The following is an 18909-nucleotide window of genomic DNA, read 5'->3' on the forward strand; positions in this document are numbered from 1 at the left end:
AAATAATGCAGGATTTTATGTTTTCTTTTAAATACCCCTCCAAATAGTAAACTGTTTGTTGGACTTTTGACTTTTATAAATGTAAACACTTATTAATCCTCTTTCAAACAAAAATGTTTGTTTACCTCTGTAACATTTTGCTACTTGGAAATAATTCAGTCTTTACTAAGATTTTGAAATCTTGATTTTCGCATAATTTTTTTTTACGAGTTCAAACTCGGGCCGGAACGGGGGCCCAAGCGGCCAGAAATATCAACGATGTCTGGGGCAAAGGCAGGTATAAGTTAGAGTGCACTGTTCAACGGTGGTTCCAGAGATTTCGAGAGGTAGACTTGAGCCTTGAAGACAAAGAAGGCCGTGGAAGAAGTTCTGCCCTTGATGATTGTTGTTCTCCGAGCTTTGGTGGAAGAAAATCTCAGAACAACTGTTCTGAGAACTGGCAGAGAAACTTGGAAGTCAGCAAATCAACCGTCGATGACCATCTCAAGGCGATTGGGAAGGTGAAAAAGCTTGAAAGTTGGGTTCCTCACACATTAAACAACCGCCAAAAAAACATCAGCGGTATGAAATTTGTGCTGCACTTCTTCGCCGAAACAACAGCGATCCTTTTTTGCCCAAAATTTTGACTTGCAATGAAAAGTGGGTACTCTACGTCAACAGCAGACGCTCTGGACAGTGGCTTGACAAAGGAGAAGCAGCACGACATTTTCCAAAGCCCCCAAATCATCAAAAAAGGTGATGGTTACTGTTTTTGGTGGGCTTCATTTGGTCTGATTCATTACAGCTTGCTGACGAATCCATCAATGCCGAATCGTATTGCAACCAAAATTGACGTAATGCATCAAGAAATTGCCATCTTTAGTCAATCGAAAGGGGCCCATTCTGTTGCCTGACAACGGCTCGGCCACATATCTCACGTTTGACTTCCCGAAAATTGTTGGAGCTTGGCTATGAGACTCTGCCACATCCGCCCAACACACCGGACCTCTAGCCTACTGATTACCATTTTTTTTAGCCAACTGGACCGCTATTTAAAGGACATTAGAAAATGCGTTTTCTGAATTTATAAATTCTAAGGATGGCAAATTCTATACAGAGGGTATGGGAAAAGTTACCCACACGTTGGCAGGAATGTATAGAAAGTAATGGAGGCTATTTTGATTAATAAAAACAGTTATAAATAATTAATTTTTATTTATTTTTCTTATAAAATCACAATCCTGCATTATTTTCCGGACAACCCAATAATTTTGCTATTCATATACGACAGAAATGCAATTAAATAAATTATTTTAATTTCAGGTACGGCTTTATCAGAGAAGTGAAACTGAAATACAAGGTAAGTGAATATATTAGCAAACAGTTCAATTTTTACCCAAATATACACAAGTATTGGTGCCAAAACAGTCTAATAAAACCTTAGTTGAGGTTATGTTACTGTTTTCTTAGTAACTTGTAGTGGAACTATATCAATAAATCGTATGACACATATTGTATATCTCCAAAATTACTATTGAAAAATATTTTGGTGCAAAATTTGTGGTGAAATTCAGATCAGTACATTTAACAAGAAATTAAAAAAAAAATTTAAGATGAACGAAGTGGAAAATATATTTACTTCACCGCAGTAAGTCTTGTACTAGCTTCAAGAGTTTATAACATTTAGGGAGAAAAAAAAATTCCCTTTCAGATACGATGTCTATAAGTTTCTTAATGGCCTTACTTAGTGTAAACTTTATAAATACTTTCAAGAAGTTTTACATTATCGAAAATGTTTTCTAAAAGGATTCCAGTAATTAATCTGCCCATTCTTTCCACCCTTATTATTATTATTATTATTGCTTCAAAAATTAAAAGTAATTTTGTTGGATAAACTGTTGCAACTCTTGGCCCTAATTCTTAAGGTTCTAAAAGGCATGAAGTTTGTTATCTTTTTTTTTTACCCATTCTAAAATGGCTAGCCTGATTAGATTATAGTCAATTATTTAAACTTTAAATCAACAATGTTTATAAGAATTTAGAAGTCATCAGTTATTATCGAGGTAAAGATAGAAAATTCCTTTTTGTTTTTTTATTGATTTATGTTGTGGCAAAGTTTTTGTACTTTTTCAAAGCATACTACGGAATTGTATCAACTTTATTGGGAAAACGAGAAGATAGAATGTGGTAATCCAGAAAACGCTGAGAAGCTAATTTTTCAATTCTTCTGATATTGGCTACCATTATCAGATTAAAGATTTGAATAGAGAAATGATTGGCTTAGTTATTATCATCTGATTGTTCTCTCCTTTGTCTTCGACTCTGATGCAAAATATGCAACAGGAATAAAGCTGTATAGTTGTCTAACTAATTGGTTGAATAATAGCTGCTTAAAAAAAATATGTATCTGGCATCTGGCATCACTTTGAAGATTATTATTGATTTTATTTTAATAAAGAGTTAATTAAAAAAAAAAAGATTAATAATGTAAAGGGATTACTTGAAAAGTAGAGACCTTTTGTGTTCTTGGAAATCCAACAAAGTGCTTTTAATAATATAAGCAAACAGTATGTTAGACTTTTGGAACATCTTGTCTCTCTGTTTAACAAGATAAGAAGATTTCTAGTAGTCATTACTTGCAGTGTTTTATCTCAACTATGTTACTTAGTTAAATATTTAAAAGAGAAAAAGGTTTCGCAAATATTATTTCAGTTCTTTTGCTTTAAAACAAATGGTTGCCAATAATTAATTTATTGAAAGTGATTACATTTAAAATGGAAAAATAAGGACGTACTGAGTTTGTAATTTTAATCTAAATACAACGAGTAATATAAATTGTAAGTGTTGGACAATACAATGGTGTGAAATTAGCTATGAATAAAAATAATGCTGATAATAAAAAAAATAGTCGTGAATAAAATAATCCAAAAAATTTATGGTTTTAATTTAAATAATTTCATTTCCAATAATATTCAGTTTTTATTTGACATATTTCAGCATAACGCAGAGAGATTAATGAAGCTGATTGAGACAGTATATAGATGGCTACCGCTTGGAACATTAGTGAATAACAAGGTCTTAATCGTACATGGTGGTATATCCGACTGCACGGATATTGAACGTTTGAAAAGTATAGACAGGCATAAAGTAAGTACTATTTCCTAGAATTATTCAGGTTTATTATTAAGTGATCATTTTTTGGGGGGGAGGGATTTCTAAACGGTGGTTGCTCAAAATGGTGTAATGGATCAACTGTTCATATATTCATCTATAACGTTTGCAATAACGATCAATAGGGAACGGAGTAGCTGAGTGGTTAGCGAATGCTGGTTTTCAACGCGTAGGTCGCAGGTTCGAATCCAGCTAGTGGCCCCTTAGATTTTTATCTTCCTAGGAGCTTCTTATAAGCTCACTGACCCGGGTGATGTTAGAGTGTTATTTGTCCAGAGGCCTGCAGTGCACTGAAAAAAAATAATTCCGGGCGCCAATAACCTCAGATGTTGACGAGCCTTAAATACCCCCGCCTCACCACCAAAAAAATCTGTTTCTTTAAAGCTGGTGGATGTTCATATCACTTTTTATTCCTATGTATCTTGCAACAACCTAAAGATGATTCTACAACTTGATTTCTTGATTGATTCAGCGAAAATAATTATCCAAATCTTTTAAGAACAGAATTGTGCGACCTATAATCCTCAATGATTTTATAATTTTGGTCTTCTTTTTGTAGGTTTTGAATCTTAATTTTTTTAAAAATTCATTCTCTCTTATTTGTAAACGTCTCTTACTTTTATGTAGCCTTCTTTAGTGATTGCGTGGCGATGCAATGGTTGCTATCAACAAATTCTCTAAAATTCTTGCGGAAAATTTTGGTAATTATAAATAAAATAAAAAAAATGAACTATCCACAAGATATGAGAAAAAAAGTTGAAATACTAATTGAAAAATAAAAGGTATTCATTAAGAAGCAATGAATATCGTAATATCTCTATTCTAATCATGCTTTCTTAAACCATTTACCAGTAATTCTCCTATCTGAATCTTTCATCAGCTTAATCGCCGAAATTGTTGCCTGGCACAATGAATGTGGTAGTATCTTTTACATGTTGAAAACAGAGAACCTAAACCACCATGAAGTTTACACTTCTTTTCTTTTAGTTTTTAGAATGTTTATAATTTGGACGCATTTTGTAACGTTGATTACTCTCTTCACAATTTAGTCGATAAAAAAAACAAACAAAAGTTGACAACAACAAAGCAATTTATATTAATTAGTCCATTTCATTCTTATTTTTACTTTTTAACCACTCGGCATTTTTTTTTTTTTTTTAAAGTTGTGTATAAAATAAAAAAGAACCTAGTAACACAAGCAGTACGGATTTATCTTTAGTGACTCTTCGCTAAGTGTTTCATAGTAAACAACTTTGCTTTCCCTACAAGGGATTAGAGAAGAGCAAAGCTGTTACACAAATAACTTAAAAGAGTTTGTCTTGAAAATAACTTGAGGATAATTGCTTGCTTTTTCAAGTCATTTTATACTATAAACGTGATTGTATTGGCTACGTTTTCTAAACCATTTTGTTGACTTATTCTGGAATAGTATATAATAAAAATGAAGTACGAAAGAAGGGTATGTACGAGGGTCGTTTGAAAAGTCTGTGCAAAAATAAAAACTACTTAATTTTTTGGGGTAAACCTTTTTTATTTTTCAACATAGTCTCCTTTTAGGCTTATACACTTCGTCCAACGCTGCTCTAGTTTGTTGATCCCTTCCGAATAATAGGATTTGTCCAAGTCTGAAAAATAGCCATTCGTTTCTGCAATCACCTCCTCGTTTGAATAAAATCTTTTTCCCGCCAGCCATTTCTTCATATTGGGGAACAAATAGTAGTCCGAGGGAGCCAAGTCTGGAGAATAGGGGGGGATGTGAAACGAGTTGGAACCCTATTTCCATTAATTTTGCGACCACAACTGCTGAGGTGTGAGCTGGTGCGTTGTCGTGATGGAAAAAGACTTTTTTGTGGGCCAATCGTGGGCGTTTTTCTTGCAGCTCGGTTTTCAAACGGTCCAATAACGATGAATAATATGCACCTGTAATAGTTTTACCCTTTTCCAGATAGTCGATGAGGATTATTCCTTGCGAATCCCAAAAGACAGTCGCCATAATCTTTCCTGCCGAAGGAACGGTCTTCGCCTTTTTTGACGCAGATTCCCCCTTGGTAACCCATTGTTTAGATTGTTCTTTGGTCTCAGGAGTGTAGTGATGTATCCATGTTTCATCCACAGTGACGAAACGACGCTTAAAGTCCTGCGGATTCTTCTGGAACAGCTGCAAACCGTCCTTGCAACACTTCACACGATTTCGTTTTTGGTCAAGCGTGAGCAATCGCGGCACCCATCTTGCGGATAGCTTTGTCATGTTCAAATGTTGATGCAAAATATTATGTACCCGTTCATTCGAGATGCCCACAGCACTAGCAATCTCACACACCTTCACTCTTCTGTCATCCATCACCCTATCATGGATTTTATCAATGATTTCTAGAGTAGTAACCTCAACAGGGCGTCCAGAACGTTCAGCGTCACTTGTGCCCATATGGCCACTCCGAAAATTTTGAAACCACTTATAAACTGTTCTAATCGAAGGTGCAGAGTCACCATAATGTTTATCAAGCTTCTCTTTAGTCTCCTGAGGCGTTTTGCCTTTCATAAAGTAGTGTTTAATCAACACACGAAATTCTTTTTCGTCCATTTTTTGAAAATCACTCGACTTCCTCGATTCAAACGAATGCCAAACACAAAGAAATAGACCGATCTGGCTGAAACTTGGGGTGTGTTCTTCCAAGAGATGCTACTAACTAAACATAACCTCGATACGCGCCAGTAGTGCTATCTCTCTGACTTTGCACGGACTTTTCAAACGACCCTCGTATGTAAATATTATGAAATGAATCGTTCACTGTACAAATCGATTAACTCCACTTTTTGAAATATCTTAAATTAAAATGTCAAAGCACTTGGTTTAAGTCATACCTTTCTATATTTATAATAAATTTCCCAAATAATAAAAGATTAACACCAATAATCGACAAAAATTTTTGGCCATTAAATAATAAATAATTAATTTCAGAAGCCATTTTGATTAACTCCTTGCTCTAATGTAAATCGTAGCAATAATTCAACTCAAATTCAGTAGCGGCCGCTATATAATAACGATTTTATTTGAATTTATGTTATAAACAGATTTTTTAAAAAACAATGTATGGGCACTATTTATATTTTGAGCCTAATAATAAGAAAACAGTAATTTCTCATTGAAAATGACTTTATTTTTTATTTTTATGATTTAAGGCGCGTTAACATCTAAGGTTATTGGCGCCCGGTGCTATTTTCAGTGCACTGCCGGCCTCCGGACAGTGTTCTCTCGTTACAGACAACACTGTCCATCACCGGAGCTGTAAGAAGCTCCTAGGAAGAGAAAATCTAAGGGTCAGCAGCTGGATTCGAACCCGGGACCTCCGCGTGGGAGTCCAGTATGCTAACCTCATAAAAAAAATGACTTTATTGTTTTTCAAAATATTCTCCTTAATGATCTATAGACTTCTGCATGCGTTCAAACCACTTGTCAAAGCATTTTTTTTCCATTCCGCTTGAGACCCTTCCAAAACATGGTTTTTGAATGCATCAACGGCTTCTTCTGCCGACGAAAATCGTTGTCCACGTAATTTATTCTTGACGTTCGGAAACAAAAAGAAGTCATTTGGTGCCAAATCAGGACTGTACGGCGGATGACCCATTAATTCGATTTTTTGGAGTGCTCAAATAGTCGGTTGTTAGACGAGATGTGTGACAGCTGGCATTGTCTTGATGAAGAATGATCCGAGACGGCGCTTGTTTGTTTTCCTTATTTCATCGAAGACTTCCGGCAAACAAATGGTTGTGTACCATTCAGAATTGACCGTTCTAGGTTCCTCTAAAGGCACTGTTGCCACATGACCAGTTTTTCCGAAAAAACAGGCGACCATTTGTTTCGAAGTGCTTCGAGCGCAAACAACTTTTGTTGGATTTGGTTCATCTTGAAACACCCATACAGTCGATTGCTGTTTAGTTTCCGGCTCATACGCATATATCCATGATTCGTCACCTGTCACAATCTTATACAAGTCTTTTGAAGCACCGCCATTGCATTTCATAAGCATTTGTTTGCACCAATTGACAAGAGCATAGTACAAGAACGTACAAAGACCAAGTCACTATCACATGTGTCGCCATAAACCGACAAACTTCTGATCACACTGTCAAAATTAGAATTAAAAAATGTTTTGGGTGGGATTCGTGCTGGAACAAAAAATTCATGTAAAAACGTGTACTTGTTCTTATTGCTGAACCTTGTTATTTCAAAATAGTGTAAAAAAAAAAAGAGTTGGGTGTATATAGTTCCTTTAGGGTTTAAAAAGATTTTGAAAAGGGTACGCATCTATCGTAAAGTTCTCGTCTAAGTGGTCCTTACGATATCAATGCTCTAATCCTTTGAATAGAATTGCCGCTCCACAGTCCTTCAGTTCACAATCCTTTAGGTAGTATTACAATAATAGTCTATTGTGTATGTAGTATTACACTGTCCACTGGTGAGTGTGAGGACGTCACTGTGTCTGGCACAACCCGGGACACATTCAATGTACAGTTGAGGACCAGTGTTTCTGAACTTGATGAATGATATTGTTGAGTCCATGCTGTAGTATGTTTGCGATGAAAGGACGAATAGAGGTCACTTCAATATCTACCAGTACTAACACTCAAACTCCAGTACTATAGTTGGTATAGCTTTATATCGGGAACTCTAATGAGATTAAAAAGTATATTGCATCATTGTAGCTACGCATTGAGATTCTCCGTGTGAATTATATTTCTTTAATACATTGATGACATTTAATTTCACTTGGTCATGATATTAAAGCTTAATTGCCACCATTTTTGTTCGTTTCCCACACTATTTTAGATTCAGCACTTTCAGTTATCCCATATATCTTCTCCTCAGAACCTTGGTTTACATTACATTCCACCACGATACGAAAAGAGATATAAACGTTTGAAATTTGAACGTATTTGAAAACATCAAAAATTTAACTCTATATATCTCCTTAAATCTTGGAACTAAAATACTGCAATTTGTACCATTTGTAGTGCTAAGTATTCTCTACAATTCTATAAATAAATCATTAAATTCTGATAAATACTGAAGAAGTTAAAACGTTTGAAATTTCGAATCGATTTGAAAACACTTCGAAAAGATCGAAAATGTAACCTTCCATTTCTTATTACCGATTATCACTAGATTATTGCAATTTATAACAGTGATAGAGCTAAGTTTTCTCTATAATTCCGTAATGAATTCATTAAAATCTAAACAATACGAAAAGAGATATAAACGTTTGAAATTTGTACGAATTTGAAAACATCAAAAATTTAACTCTCTATATCTCCTTAAATCTTGGAACTAAAATACTGCAATTTGTACCATTTGTAGTGCTAAGTATTCTCTACAATTCTATAAATAAATCATTAAATTCTGATAAATACTAAAGAAGTTATAAACGTTTGAAATTTCGAACCGATTTGAAAACACATCGAAAATGTAACCTTCCATTTCTTATTACCGATTATCACTAGATTATTGCAATTTATAACAGTGATAGAGCTAAGTTTTCTCTACAATTCCGTAATGAATTCATTAAAATCTAAACAATACATAAAGAGATATTAACGTTTGAAATTTGTACGAATTTGAAAACATCAAAACTTTAACTCTCTATATCTCATTAAATCTTGTAACTAAAACATTGCAATTTGTACCATTTATAGTGCTAAGAATTCTCTACAATTCTATAAAAAAATCATTAAATTCTGATAAATACTGAAGAAGTTAAAACGTTTGAAATTTCGAATCGATTTGAAAACACTTCGAAAAGATCGAAAATGTAACCTTCCATTTCTTATTACCGATTATCACTAGATTATTGCAATTTATAACAGTGATAGAGCTAAGTTTTCTCTATAATTCCGTAATGAATTCATTAAAATCTAAACAATACGAAAAGAGATATAAACGTTTGAAATTTGTACGAATTTGAAAACATCAAAAATTTAACTCTCTATATCTCCTTAAATCTTGGAACTAAAATACTGCAATTTGTACCATTTGTAGTGCTAAGTATTCTCTACAATTCTATAAATAAATCATTAAATTCTGATAAATACTAAAGAAGTTATAAACGTTTGAAATTTCGAACCGATTTGAAAACACATCGAAAATGTAACCTTCCATTTCTTATTACCGATTATCACTAGATTATTGCAATTTATAACAGTGATAGAGCTAAGTTTTCTCTATAATTCCGTAATGAATTCATTAAAATCTAAACAATACGAAAAGAGATATAAACGTTTGAAATTTGTACGAATTTGAAAACATCAAAAATTTAACTCTCTATATCTCCTTAAATCTTGGAACTAAAATACTGCAATTTGTACCATTTGTAGTGCTAAGTATTCTCTACAATTCTATAAATAAATCATTAAATTCTGATAAATACTAAAGAAGTTATAAACGTTTGAAATTTCGAACCGATTTGAAAACACATCGAAAATGTAACCTTCCATTTCTTATTACCGATTATCACTAGATTATTGCAATTTATAACAGTGATAGAGCTAAGTTTTCTCTACAATTCTGTAATGAATTCATTAAAATCTAAACAATACATAAAGAGATATTAACGTTTGAAATTTGTACGAATTTGAAAACATCAAAACTTTAACTCTCTATATCTCATTAAATCTTGTAACTAAAACATTGCAATTTGTACCATTTAGAGTGCTAAGTATTCTCTACAATTCTATAAAGAAATCATTGTATTCTGATAAATACGAATGAAGTTATAAATGATTGAATTTAGAATGAATTTGGAAACTGTCATCGAAAATATCAATATAACAACAAGAATAGGAAAATTTTGTAAAAATGCCGTTTATGCCTTTTTTTTTTTTAACTGGGTTATTGCAATAAATGTCAGTTATAAAGGAGGATTTGCCCAATGTGTTAAAGAAAATTTTTGAATTAGTCTTTTACAGAAAAAGAGAAAAAAATTTGTCTAATTTGGGTGTTTTTTAATATTACGCTTCTTTATACAGTTTTTGTCAATTAACCCTTTTGCAACTGTCCTCCCTGACAGTTTTAATATACATTGTGAAAGATATAATTAAGCATGAATTCAAATTAGTTTATGAAGATAATATTAAGTTAAAAAGGACTACTGTATAAGAATTTATCAAGTATTTAATAAATAATTAGTTTTATGCACTTACGCATGTTTTTCACTTAACTTTTCAGAAACCTTTATTTAGAAAAAAACAAAAACAAAAAAACTGGGACTAAATGGGATAATTATTAAATAAAATGGCTGAAATTCATTTGATAAAGTACCAGTATTCCCTTTGTATTTATAACCTTTCTCTTTTATTGTACACACTAACTTTCGCCAGAGATTAAAAGTATAAATAGAGTATTTTGTATCACATTATTTCGTGTTTAATAATAAATTATATTTACTTAATGTATTTAAATGATTTAAAGTTAAATTTAAAAGTCGTGTAATGCGTCCTCTGTTAATAAAATATTAAAGCATTAAATTAGCGTGAGTTTACTAGTATCATGACAATGGAACTACTTGAATGTCTAGTATGTTTCACTCAGCTAGTATATCTTTAGTCCCGGTTTTACTTCTATCTTTTATACTTTTGTTCATGCTTATTAATTTAAAATGAAGTGGCCAAGTAATATTCACAAATTTCTCTCTAATTTTAATTAAACAAAACAGCATCAGTTATATTATGAAGAAATATGATTAATTTATACTACGACTTAGTAATGTGAATTATTGAGGTTATTTTTTGCTGGACAACAACTACATACACTGGGCCAAAAAAGTCTGTGAACACTAACCTAAATTTTATTACTTTTATTATTATCTTATTAGAAACTTCTTTTATTTTCAAATGAAATATACTATTCGATAGAGAGAAACCAGAGTTTTTCATTTTATATTCAATCTTTTATTTTTGTTCAGCAGGAATATCACAATTAAATGTTTAACAAAACAACACCCCAAACGAATGCAAAAAATGTCTGTGAACACTTTGCAGAAATAAATCATTCTTACACATTGTACGTGAATTATAAATTTTAAAAACTTGTAGGACCTCCTATGTTCCTAATCACTTCCAACAAGCGAGCTTTCATCGATCCTAATAATTTTGTGGTCGTCAATGTTGGAATTTTATCCCACTCTTCTAAAATAGCGTTTTTTAGTTGTTCACGGTTTCTTATTCCTCGTTTATTTATTTGGCGGCTGATTTCATCCCACAAATGTTCTATTGGGTTAAGGTCTGGCAATTGTGGAGGGGTGTTTAGGCGCCAGAGTGTATTATTTAAAAGCCATTCCCGAGTTTTTAGTGCGGTATGTTTCGGGTCATTGTCTTGTTGGAAGACAAACGTTCCCTCCAACCCTAATTTTTTTGAATTTTCTTTTAAATTGCGTCTTAATATATCCACATACACATATTGGTCCATCATACCATTAATTAGATCTAACTTGCCCACTCCTTTAGCACTCATGCACCCCACACCAGAATGTTGCCTCCCCCATGCTTAAAAGTAGGCTTCATATTTTTCATTTTCATAGCTTCATTTCTGTTTCGCCACACTTTTTGTCGTCAATCAGCCCCACATACATTGAATTTCGACTCATCTGAAAAGATTACGGTTTCCCAGAAACTAGAAGGCTTAGAAACATATTCTTTCGCGAAATCCAATCGGCGGTTACGATTTATTTTATTGATTAAAGGTTTTTTCCTCGGGACTCGACCGCAATAATCGTATTCATGTAATTTATTTCTAATTGTCTGCGGTGTTACGCTTACACATAACCATTTGATAATTCTTGACTGATTTTTTGAGCGCTTGTCCTGGGTTCTTCTCGAACAGACTTCAGAATTTGCCGTTTATGAAAGGAATTAAGTTTTGGTGGCCGTCCACTGCGTGGCCTACTAATCACATTTCCGTACTTTTTAATTATATTATGCACCGTTGAAGGGTTTTTTTGAACTATCTTCCCTATTTCTCGAATACTTTTTCTTTCATTTCGCAACGTCACAATAAGTTCTCGAATTGGTCTGGGAACTTCCATATTAGTGGTTAAATATGTACTAATTAGATTATTTATTCACAAAACTGACTGTAGTGGTTTCTACAATACAATAGAGAACTTTGAAACTTTATTCAATCGTTTTTCTGTTTGTTATCTTAATGTTTTTACATATTTATACAGCTGTTCACAGACTTTTTTTGCATTCGTTTGGGGTGTTGTTTTGTTAAACATTTAATTGTGGTATTCCTGCTGAACAAAAATAAAAGATTGAATATAAAATGAAAAATTCTGGTTTCTCTCTATCGAATAGTATATTTCATTTGAAAATAAAAGAAGTTTCTAATAAGATAATAATAAAAGTAATAAAATTTAGGTTAGTGTTCACAGACTTTTTTGGCCCAGTGTATATTAGCGATATCACTTTGTTTATTCAGTGGTCGATGACTGAAAAAAACGTTATATTGGTAATAACGATGTCGAATGCAACGGTCGAGATTTTCACAGGTTTGAACAATAAATTGGCCAAGCTTGCCTAACGATAACAACGTTGTAGTTTTTGTTTACTTTAGGTGCTAAAGAAAGTTTTCGGGGAGATTTCATATTAAATTTTAAAAAAATCGATAAATCTGTTTCAGAAAGTATTCTTAAATTAAATTTATTCCGCTTTTATTTCTTCAATTTCTAAAGTAAACTTTAAAAAAAATAAAAAAGTGAAACTTTTTAATTTAATAAATATTTAAATAAATTTCAGTTCTATTCTAATGAATATTTTTCTCAATTTCAGTATGTATCTCTTCTGCGGCCCCCCGTCGTTGAAGGAGTCGTAATGACTTCAGAAAACATCGATAAATTGGAATGGAAACAGGTGCGTATTTTTCTCTTTTTAAGTTTTTTAGAAACCAATAATCTTATTATTTCTTTAGTTCAAATACCTGCAAACTATTTGCATCATCCTTAGGATCTCGAAATTTTATACTCGTTTTCAATTTAAAAATATTTATCTTAATGAAAATAAATCCATGTATACGAGTAAATATTCTATCAAATCAATAATCGATGTAACTTATTTCCTTTCTGTTTAAGGTATTTGATATATTATGGTCGGATCCTCAAAGAAATGACGGATGTGTGCCGAATTCATTGAGAGGAGCTGGAACATATTTTGGACCAGATATTACGGAAATGTTTCTAAGAAAACATAACCTACTGTATTTAATTAGATCACATGAATGTAAACCAGATGGTTATGAAATGGTACATTCAGATAAGGTGAGTTATTGTTGTATTTTTTTTTTTTTTTTTGCAAATTTAAGGCACGCCAATATTTGAGGTCATTGGTACCTGTAGCTTTTTTTTTTTGAGAGAGTACTTGCGGCATCCAGTCAGTGTTCGCTCGTTACAGTCAACTCTTGTCTTATCATTGGATTGTAAGTTGTGTGAAGCTCCTAGGAAAATAAAGTCTAAGGGCCGGCAGCTGGATTCGAACCCAGGTTTTTTTTTCTGTGAATTATTATTTTCGATTTTTTTATTTCTCTTACTAAAAAGAGAAGGTGTTACAATCATCCTAATTCCCGACTTTGAGATTTCAGTGGTTATATTAGTTTTCAGTATGTTATCGGTCAATCGAAAGCAACTCAGTCTAACGATAACTTTTAACTTGATTTACTAATCGTATCGATTTATTTATATCGATGTATAACCTGAAAACATTTTTCCTTGAATATTTTACGTTCCGTTTGAAGAACAATTTTTCAGCTAGTATGTAGAATTAATTTAATAAAATTAATTTATTCGTTCTAATTTCTGAATAATCTTTTTTTTTTAAATTAATATTCGTAATTCAAAATCTCAATGTAAGAGTTTTTTGTTGTTGCTTTTTTACAAACTATTGACACGCAACAATCCCATATTTTTTCACTCAGGTGTAAACTGAAACTATTAAAAGAATTTTCTATTATAGGTGGTAACAATATTCTCTGCTTCCAACTACTATGAGACTGGATCAAATAAAGGCGCCTATATGAAACTAGTTGGTCCAGAATTAAAACCACATTTTGTACAATTTTCTGCCAGTGCCAAAATTGGCCCAGCTAATCTTACATTCCGTCAAAGAGTTGGTCTTGTTGAATCGTCAGCCATTAGAGAATTAATATCTAGAGTACATTCATCTAGGCCTAAATTAATTCAAGAATTCAAATTAATCGATGTAGAAAATACAGGTTAGTTAATGGAAAACACTTTGTAATTCGTATATATTTCAGTTTCTTCTTTTAATATTATAAGTATTCTGTTCATCAGGTTTAATCGGTTTGTCCGATTGGTGTAATTGTATGGAAAAAGTTACTGGTTTAGCGCTTCCATGGCGTATGTTAAGACAAAAACTAGCTGCAGTGGACAAAGAAACTGGTTTGGTGCAGTATATGACCACATTTCAAGAGGATGGTACTAAAAAGGAAGTAAGTAGTAAGTAAGATTAGGTGTCGTGGACGGAGGTGACTAGCAAACATACTTTATGTCAAAGTTCTTTAATTAAACATTAAATAAAATCTGTGGTCTAGACCGGGGATCGAACCCAGTACCAACAATACATATTTAGCTTAGCAGGTCTCGCCTTTAACCGCTCGGCTATCGTAGCGCCTTGAGTTTGACAACAAAGCCACTCTATTTTGTAAAATGTTTCTTAGAACTGGTAGGAAGTTAGACGTTAACGCGATTTTTTTTTTTTTTTAGAGCCTTTTAGATATTATTTATTTAGTTATTTACTACATTTAATATTTGTAACCTTAATCATTCAAAGTAAACAAGATGTAACCTCAAATACAAGTGACGTATGTAGCGAGGCAAACACTAGCATGATGTACCTCATCTTTTATTTAAGAGATTGTAATCATGCTCAGATCTATTGCTAGAGAATTATCAAGTTGTGGTTCATCTACCACAAAAGCTCTATTTACACGCTACAACTCATCGTCTGGCAAGACGAACGTTTTTTCTTTCGATTCCTTCAATGTTGAACCTTTAATCGCTAGAAAACCAATCATGGAGGAAGGCTAAAGACACATCTTTTTTTCTTTTGTACCTTAAAATCCACCATCCAATCATGGGAAAAAGAAGTTCAAGGAAGAAATGATTGGCTGGATCTTGTTCCATAACTCCTTAGACTGTTTCTTTAGAAATTTTTGATTGGTCTTGGTCGTTTAAAAATGGTTGTTTTTCAACTGCCACTAACATATAAAACTTCTATACAACTTTATGAATACATGCGAGCACTGTCGCTGGTCAGACGTCATTGTTTTTTCTAAACATTATTTTGAAAACAAAAAGTATGAAACACCAAAATTAGCAGCATATGCATAAAAATAACAAGATAGAGGTTTATTAACTACGATAAACGGTTAGCAACTCAGCGAAAGACAACCATATCACAACTTAATTTACGATTCTCGGAAAATTAATTCCTTATACTCAAACGTTTGATTCACTTCTAGAATCAAATCGGATTTGTTAACGAATATAATTTGCCATTTAAAACGTTCCATTTTATTTGATACGGTTTTTTCTATACGATAAGCGCCGTTAACAGGCCTTTAAAAGAAATTTATTGCAACAAGAGCAAATGATGCCGCATAAAACACTAGCATAAACATGATCGCCAAGATGGGGCTCCTTTTGATTATAGACAGACTAGAATGAACCGAGAAAGCAATGCTTCATAAATAAATAATCAATGATATTGTAAATTCATAATTTATTTAAAAACAATAATCACGTTATGAATCGCTAGTCTGAGTACGTCTTTCGTCTTTTAATAACTTATTAAAATCTTTAAAATTAATTTCACCATCATTATCTTCGTCTAATCTGATAAATACATTTCGAACTCTTGGATTACCATAGTCTTGACCCAGAAATAATAAAGCAAGCCTGGTTTCTGAAAGTGTCACCCTACCATCGTTGTCTTTATCGAATATGTTAAATGCTCTTCTTACTTCTTCCTCTGCTGGTTTAGATAGGCGTTTAGCTAAATGAGATACTAATTCCCCGAATTGTATTTTCTCATCTTTATCTGCATCAATTCGTTTGAAGATCTAAAATATAAGTTAACATCAATGTTTGTGTAAACAATTTTTGATGATAAGAAATTATTATTATTTTTTTTAAGTACCCTGTATAAATCCACTGCATTCAATTTTCTGCCCATGGTTGCAACTATGAATGTATTAAACTGCCATCTATCTAAACTGCCTTTTTCTTCGCAGTCGAATCTGAAATAAACATTTTAATATCGAATAAATCATAAAAATAAACAATAATAGCATTTATTTGACCTTCTTTGCTCAAAAAAAAACCTTAAATTAGACGAGCTGCGTTCATTTTTAGCAGAGCTTAAACGGCGGTACCCTTTAGTTAGTCATTCTTTAGCACTTTGAGGTGGTGCAAATGGATTTGTAAGATCAAGAAATAAGAATTTGCTGAAGCATCACACTAGAATTGTGATTTTAAGTCCCAAAGAAGTTGCAAATCTTATTTTAGTTCCCCTTTTAAAATCGATGTTCGATTGTGTAAGGAAAAAAATTTTAATTCAATCTCCAAACTGATTTTGATTTTTTAATTTCTTTGTCATTTTCTCTTTCTAAACTGTCTGAGGTGTTTGAAACTAATTTTATCGTCAATAATGAAAATATATATATATATATATTTGCATTCTAGTTTATTTTATAATGTAAATATAAATCTAAATGTGTTCTTGATTGAAATGTACATTTGGTAGTATAAACCTTTCAAATGATGCAATATGGAATAAATGGAGATTGACAGAGAATGCAAATAAACAAGTTTGGAGATTGACTAGAATTATTTTGTTTTCAATTTGGGAAGTAAATTTTATTTTTTTAAATTTTTAATTTAAGACGAGTCAACATCTGGTGCACTGCCGACCTCCAAAATTCTCAATTTGGAAGCCCTATCTATTTTCATTTCATAAAGAGCATTTATCTAAATATTTTTTGACTCATGAAGAAAGTAAAATTGTAAAAAGTGAATTTAAATTTTTCCTTATTGTAGTAAAGGCCATATTATCCCACGAATCGAATTAGAAACCTATTAATGACGAAGAGTATGTATAAAATAATTGATAGAAGTTATCCCCTCTTTATATATTAATTTTTACATTAATAAAAATAAATGGGCGTGGTAGAGAAAATAAACAACGACTGGTACGTTGGGTTTCATGGTCTAACACTTCTGACGATTAAACACAAAATTTTGTAAAAATCCCTCAAAGAAGGCGCTGGTGATTGGTTTAGTCTAAGGGTTAAGGGAGCTTCAAAAAATCTATTTAAGTTTGCAACGGACATGCCTTTTTTTTTTAAGCCATTACCTTTAAATCATTGCAGCTTATCTATTATTGAAATTATTAAAACAACACTCACTTATCAAATATAATTTTAAATTGTTCAACTTCTTTATCACTGAATCCAGATTCATTTTTAACTGTTGCTGTTCTATGAAAAGTAGGAAAAAAGTTGACTGTACTTTGTAAAAAATTTGATCGAATTAATTTGTTTAATAACATTTTTCACTTTATAATTTGGAAATTTGGTAACTATGTGGATGATTATTTAAATGCTTTTTTGTAAATTAAAAGTATGAATTCCCGGTGTTTTTGTTTTTTTTTAAAAAAAAAGTAATGTTCTGATGTAAAAGTATATTATGTTGATCAATTTAAGTGTACTTATGTAAAAATTTTGTAAAATCATATGATTCATACCTACAACATATGATCATTATTAACAGTTTAATTTACAGTCGGACACTACTGTAGTGGAGACATTGTATAAGAATAAGTCTAGTCTTGAAGCCATTTTCAGAATAATTGATAAGGACAATTCAGGTATGAAAATTCTAGTGTTAATTTGTGATAATAATAATTAATAATATTGTTACTTTAATGTAAGGTGCATCTGAAGCCATTGGCGCCAATATATGTAAATCAAAAAGCTCAATACTGAAAACTGTGGTCTGTGATGTTTAAATCTAATGCTCAGATTGTCCATGGCTGAAATTTTAGCAATCGAATGCCAGAACAAATTAAACTAATCGAGACATGAATAGCTTATGGCGTCTTCAATTACTTAATCACAATAGAGCATCTAAACTTACATTCAAAATCCCAAAAATATTTCATTGAACTGATGTATGAGTTGGGTGTTTGCTCCAATACCAACTTCTTTGGTTGGTTTTGCCAAAAAAAAATATAAATAAATAAAAAGAAGTACATTTTCTTAAATATTCGCCGTTTTGGTGTCGTTTTCGTGGAAGATTTAAAGGTATATTTTGGCATAAGATCCATTTAAGATGCTTTGGTATTGTATAAATTTGATTAGTATTGAAAATAGGCAGTATTTGCCTGCATTTCTTTTCTTGCCCGTCTTTAATAGCCTGATTATATAAATAAATAACGCAAAATCAAGTATGACGTCGGATTGAATATTTGATGTACTTACTAACATGCAATCATGCAGTGAAATAAAACTCCTTATGCTACCACGTTTGGCATTTGGCTAATACCTCTCCCAAATTGGATTGTAAAAGTTTTAGTGGGATGATTAAAATCTGATTCAATGACATTTCCATTAAACGTAAACTCTCTGTTTGACATAGATCAATAGACCAAATAATTCGTAGATGAGACACTGAAAATACTTACAGTATCATTATTAAA

At 32.1% G+C, this 18909-nt stretch overlaps 2 protein-coding genes and 1 long non-coding RNA gene across 12 annotated transcripts in view; 1 reads left to right on the forward strand and 2 right to left on the reverse strand.

The window, feature by feature from the left end:
• Positions 1-18909, reverse strand: part of LOC141460531 (uncharacterized) — a 242198-nt gene that overhangs the window by 164022 nt on the left and 59267 nt on the right. The gene's annotated exons all lie outside the window — the stretch shown is intronic.
• Positions 1-18909, forward strand: part of rdgC (retinal degeneration C) — a 156122-nt gene that overhangs the window by 124488 nt on the left and 12725 nt on the right. For 8 of the 10 annotated variants that reach the window (XR_012462111.1, XR_012462110.1, XM_074140621.1 and 5 more), the window contains 7 exons: positions 1303-1339; positions 2977-3126; positions 12970-13050; positions 13269-13454; positions 14146-14404; positions 14484-14641; positions 17982-18078. Coding sequence is in view for 8 of the 10 variants with exons in the window: in XM_074140621.1 (XP_073996722.1) it covers positions 1303-1339; positions 2977-3126; positions 12970-13050; positions 13269-13454; positions 14146-14404; positions 14484-14641; positions 17982-18078 (968 nt within the window). In the remaining 2 variants the exon portion in view is untranslated. The remainder of the gene's footprint in view (positions 1-1302; positions 1340-2976; positions 3127-12969; positions 13051-13268; positions 13455-14145; positions 14405-14483; positions 14642-17981; positions 18079-18909) is intronic. The other 2 variants (XM_074140622.1, XM_074140626.1) reach the window with 1 other exon arrangement.
• On the reverse strand, positions 15917-17914 carry LOC141460528 (uncharacterized). The gene is made up of 3 exons (XM_074140630.1): positions 17618-17914; positions 16351-16450; positions 15917-16273 (listed from the first exon to the last, which is right to left on the reverse strand). The coding sequence occupies exons 1-3, from the start codon at positions 17758-17760 to the stop codon at positions 15956-15958; spliced, it is 561 nt and encodes a 186-aa protein (XP_073996731.1). The 5' UTR covers positions 17761-17914; the 3' UTR covers positions 15917-15955.

The sequence above is a fragment of the Rhodnius prolixus genome, unplaced genomic scaffold (genome assembly GCF_049639745.1).
Source record: "Rhodnius prolixus isolate KJV_2025 unplaced genomic scaffold, Rpr scaffold_6, whole genome shotgun sequence".
NCBI classification, from domain to species: Eukaryota; Metazoa; Arthropoda; class Insecta; order Hemiptera; family Reduviidae; genus Rhodnius; species Rhodnius prolixus.